General features: G+C 42.0%; 1 protein-coding gene across 1 annotated transcript in view; it reads right to left on the reverse strand.

Annotated features, from left to right (window-relative positions):
- The window catches only part of ablim2 (actin binding LIM protein family, member 2), a 206,714-nt gene that overhangs the window by 141,126 nt on the left and 60,435 nt on the right, over positions 1-5,153 (reverse strand). The window contains exon 2 of the mRNA XM_037674776.1: positions 137-304. Within this exon, the coding sequence (XP_037530704.1) occupies positions 137-304 (168 nt within the window). The remainder of the gene's footprint in view (positions 1-136; positions 305-5,153) is intronic.

The following is a 5,153-nucleotide window of genomic DNA, read 5'->3' on the forward strand; positions in this document are numbered from 1 at the left end:
CATGTGTTTGTATCAGTTGTGTACCATCGTGTGTTTGTATCAGTTGTCTATCATTGTGTGTTTGTATCAGTTGTGTATCATTGTGTGTTTGTGGGTCAACAGCGTAAAGTCTGAGTAAGATCTGAGCGTTTCTTACCTTTGCATGCGAAACAATTGATGTGAAAGTGTTTGTTCTGAACCCGGAGAGCCTCTCCTTTACAGGGCTTCCCGCAGTTCTGACAGGCCACCGGCCCCATTCCTCCTCCTCCTCCCTGCTTCGCCTTCTGCTGCTCCAGAGGCCCGGGGACAGCCTGCTGCTGAAAAACTGTACGGAACAAAAAGGACATTTTTGGGTTTCATTCTACGACACATGGAAGAGGAAGTACTCTGTATGAGAATGAACACCAACAGTTAGCTTCATAGCAGCAACTGGAACACTATGGTAAATAATTTGCATGAAACTGCATAAAAGGTTGGTTGGTTCAGTGTTGTGCCTCTCTGTCCTTTACAAGCTATATATTTGGCTCTGTTTAGCTCCTCAAATATCAACCATAAGATATACTTGCACAGTTTTAGTGTGTTTTTACAACTTTTCTCCGATCCATAAATACTAAAGCCATCATTTCAGATGTTGCTGCTGATAAATATACAAAATAATATGTTGTACAATTGTTCATCACTATCTGGGAAGGTTTTATTAAACCACATAAAGCCACTCAAACTATATAAATGCAAGGAAGGAATGCTCAGAGAATTGGGGATGACTGCCAGTTACTACCAACCCAACATTTACCATACTTGCCAGTCTAGAAGTTGCTACTTTTTTCACAGGCTTTGAACCCCATGGCTTATACAATGCTGCGGCTAACATGGATTTTATTTTTTTTGACAGGCTAACAAGCTTCCTGCCACCAAAAACATTTAGCCTTGTCACACCCGGGCACTCACAGAGCTGCCCAATACACGTCTCTCTTAAGGGGTGGGTCCTCATGACTCAGTGAGACTACCTGTATAAATAAAGGTATAAAATAAAACTAAAGCTGCAAGCAGCATTGAGGACCCTTGCAACAAAGCGCCGCTCTGGCCTCACGGCGACTGCGGGAGCTCGAGCGACTCTGCCCAGTCGCCATCACAAATGCTTTGGCGCCCGTCCTGCGCCTGTTCACCGGGGTGCGCATTCGCCGAACATTTGACTTCACCCGTGACCGCGGGAGCTCCAGAAACGCCTCCCAGTCACAAACGCTCTTATGCCATTTCCGCATGCATCCACCAGGGAGCGCATATGCAGAAACTTTGCAATCACCTCCCGCCCATATCAGTATGAGTCTGGCTTCAAGCCTTACAAGTTTGGCTAAAATCTGACCTTCCAGACTTGAGTTATTGTCACTTCCTGTTTTGTCACGAATGTAAAGGACTTCCTTTAGGCTTTTCAACATGTCATATGTGGTAATCAACAGTTAGCGAATACGGTTTCACTCTTAAATCTTACACAGTGCCAAGCCTGAAGAGTCATCCAATAATAATCTTTTTTTTCTCTGAGTGGGGCGGGCTTAAGATAAGTCATGAATCAACAATATCAGCGTGTCTATGCACAAAAAATCTGGTTCAGATCGGATGATGTGTCACTGTGATATAACTGTTAGAATATTCTAGGGGGCGCAATGGAGTCAAATGTTAAAGAACAATACCATTGTGTCTATAAGTGATCACTGATCACGCACAAAAAATATGGTACATATTGGATGATATTTCACTGAGATATAACTGTTGGAATAATCTAGGGGGTGCACTGGAGTCAAAAGTTAAACAACAACAGCAATGTGTCTAGAAGTGTTCACTAATTATGCACCAAAAATCTGGTCCAGATTGTTTGACGTATTACTGAGATATAACTGTTGGAATAATGTAGGGGGCGCACTTGAGTCAAAAGTAAAACAAAAACACCAATGTGTGTATAAGTGCTCCCTAATGATGCACCAAAAATCTGGTCCAGATCGTATGATGTATCATTGAGATATAACTGTTGGAATAATATAGGGGGCGCACTAGAGTCATATGTTAAACCAGCACATCAATGTTGTGTCTAAAATTCCTCACTGATGACGCACAATAAATCTGGTGCAGATCAGATGTTGTATCACTGAGCTATAACTGTAGGATAATGTAGGTGGCGCTGTGGAGGCTATTGGCCACTTATCATGGAAACCTGTTCAAGGGGCGGATAATGATCGATCATAGTGATTTTGGTACACCTCGGTTGAAATCTGTGCAATTTAGAGCCAAGCGTATTGCAACGGCGTCACTTCTTAATTAGCCACGCCCACATCCTCAAGCAAAAACGGTTTGCTCTTTAAATCAAGTCAGACCATACTATCTGTCTTCTAACAAAGGATCATCCTGATTAGGGCAATGGGGTCAAAGAGGGATCATTCCAAGTTAAAGACAAGACTTCATGTTCTGAGGGGGCGGGGCTTTCATGATGTCAAAATATGACCACAGTGGATCGTCGGGTATCCAACAGGGATGAGTCTCGTCAAGTTTGTTGCATTTCGGTTTTTCAATGTGAAAGTTATAGTGTTTGGAAATTTATTGCGTGAAACAAACCTTTGAGGCCTGGCCACGCCCCTTTAACAAAACAAAACTGAAAGCTTTTGATAACTTTTAGTCTCCAATGTCTTAAGGGCATATCAACCAAGTTTGAAAGTTTTCAAAATTCCTAGGAGGAGTTTGTTAAAATTTGTCATTAGAAATGCCCAAAACCTACCCTTTGACCCAAAATGGCCGACTTCCTGTTGAGTTTGGACCAAGGCTTCAAGAGACTTTTTCATAGGTCCTGAGAAGATACAGACGTTCGCCGAGTTTCAGAATTATTGGTCAAAAAATGGCTTCGGGCTGAGATTTTAAAATATTCTAGGGGCGCTGCGGAGGCTATTGGCCACTTATCATGGCTTCCTGTTCAAGGGGTGGATAATGATCGCTCATACTGATTTTGGTGCTCCTCGGTTCAAAACTGTGGAATTTAGAGCCAAACGTATGGCGACGGCGTTACGTCTTACTTTGCCACGTCGCAACACCCACATGCTCCACCCCAAATTGTCAGTGTTGGAAAGCAAGTTACACCAACATGTCTTTGGTCACTGGACACACTATCATGCTGGTCAGGTAACAGGGGTCAGACAGGGATCATTCAACGTAAAACTTTACACTTCCTGTTGTCGGGGGCGTGGCTTAAGTGATGTCATGATTTGGCCATTCAGTCTTGCAGGGGACCGGATGTGGATCAATCATTGAAGGTTTGATGTCTCAGACAGTTTTCGTGTAGGAGCTATTAGCGTTTCGTTTTTCATGGCAAAATGTCCAAATTTGAGGTCTGGCCCCGCCCCTTCAGCATGCTTCGGTTTGCACCGTTTTGATAAATTTTCGTCCCCCATGCCTTTTGATCAAAATGGCCAAGTTTGAAACCGATTGAGCGAAATCCCTAGGAGGAGTTTGTTCAAATGCGGAGGCTGTAAACCGCCAAAAAGGTGTGGAAAATTGGGACGACATTCCAAAATGGCCACCTTCCTGTTTATCGTACAACATTGGTGCCAGAGGGTTTTCTGTGCATCTTGGGGAATTGGACAAGTGTACCAAATTTCATGTTTTTCCGACAAACTAAGGTTAATGTGGAGGGTATTTAGAAAATTTCCAGGTTGCGCTCTTGAGCCGTTTCTGTTGCGATTTTTGCCACGCCCTTAAAATACGTAATTTTTCACCAGTCCTGATGCGTCCACCAAATTTGGTGACTTTTGGGATATGTTAAGGCCCCCAAAACGCCAATTCATTTGGCGGAAAAAATTGCAGCTCGGGCCTGAACAGAGCGATTACAATAGGCCTTCGCAGCGCTTCGCGGGCCTAATTAAATTTGACCAATGAAATTACCGAACAGGTCACAGTTGAACCAAAGAAAGAGGGAGGGGAGGAGAAAATGGGAGGGGGTATTCCCCTGCTTGTGCAGAGCAGCCAGAGCACAAGTTTGAAGCAGAAGGAATAGAAGATAACGATCAATGACTTCATGTTAGGCTACTGTATTTTTTCGACGACGAAAGAGAGACTGAGGACGTGTGATGAAGTTTTTCTGAGGCTGTTCAATTCTGACACTGACGACGACTTTAGTGGTTTTAGTTCACAGGAGGAAGATGAACATCGTGCTCAGTGACTTTTCCTAGAAGGCTACGTTTTTTTTTTACCAGCTGTGTTACAGGCACTGTTCAGAAAAAAAAACTTGTACTGTATGTATTTGTGTATGTTACCATTATGTATTTAATTAAAAGTTTTAAAAAATCTTTCTGTGTTACAATGTGGACACCCGTGACTTATACACAAGCACGGCCTATATATGTACAAAATTGTTGTGTTTTTTGTTTTGTTTTTTGTGTGTGCGCAACTTATATTTGGGTGCACGCTATAGTTCAGAAATTACGGTAGCTTAAAATCTGTTAAAGTGACAAGTTCTTTTTTATTACGTTTGCTAAGGTCAGTTGACTATAGCTGCCATCATTAAATATGTTGATTTAAAAAACAATCAGATATAGATGTGCATGCAATGGAGAACTTCTGAAAGGTAGTTCTTCCAGCAGTCTACAAGGTATTTTGATAACAGACCTATGAATAAACACACACAAGCTATTGCATGATTGCCCACATTCATGGTATGTTCATTTCTGACAGGTTCTTTTCACAGTGGTTGGATCAGGACTTAATTAGGTTTATGAAAGGTTTAATTCTAATTCACACAAATGGGAACATGTCCATCACTTACAGAAATGTAACTAGTTTATTTTGATGTGAGCTGAGAGTCACACACTCCAACTCTACCAGATTAAAAAAATATCTTTGTTTGAACCTTTAGCATCAAAATGTGTTTGGTTTGCTCTGTTGTCCCTCATCATGGAGCGAAGAGGAAAAATGGTAAATACACTCAGTCTCTGTTTGTGCATGTTGTGAGCAGAATAACTTGAAAAATACATGAGATACAGACTTCCACTTTTGTGTGTGGATAAATCTAATAAAAAAAATATTAATATTGAAAATTGGGTTGCCAGGTCACAATCCAAATGGCTGTCTCACACACACAGACACACACACACACACACACACAGACACACACACACACACACACACACACACACATA

This window comes from Nematolebias whitei, chromosome 1 (genome assembly GCF_014905685.2).
Source record: "Nematolebias whitei isolate Nwh7 chromosome 1, NemWhi1, whole genome shotgun sequence".
Classification (NCBI taxonomy): domain Eukaryota; kingdom Metazoa; phylum Chordata; class Actinopteri; order Cyprinodontiformes; family Rivulidae; genus Nematolebias; species Nematolebias whitei.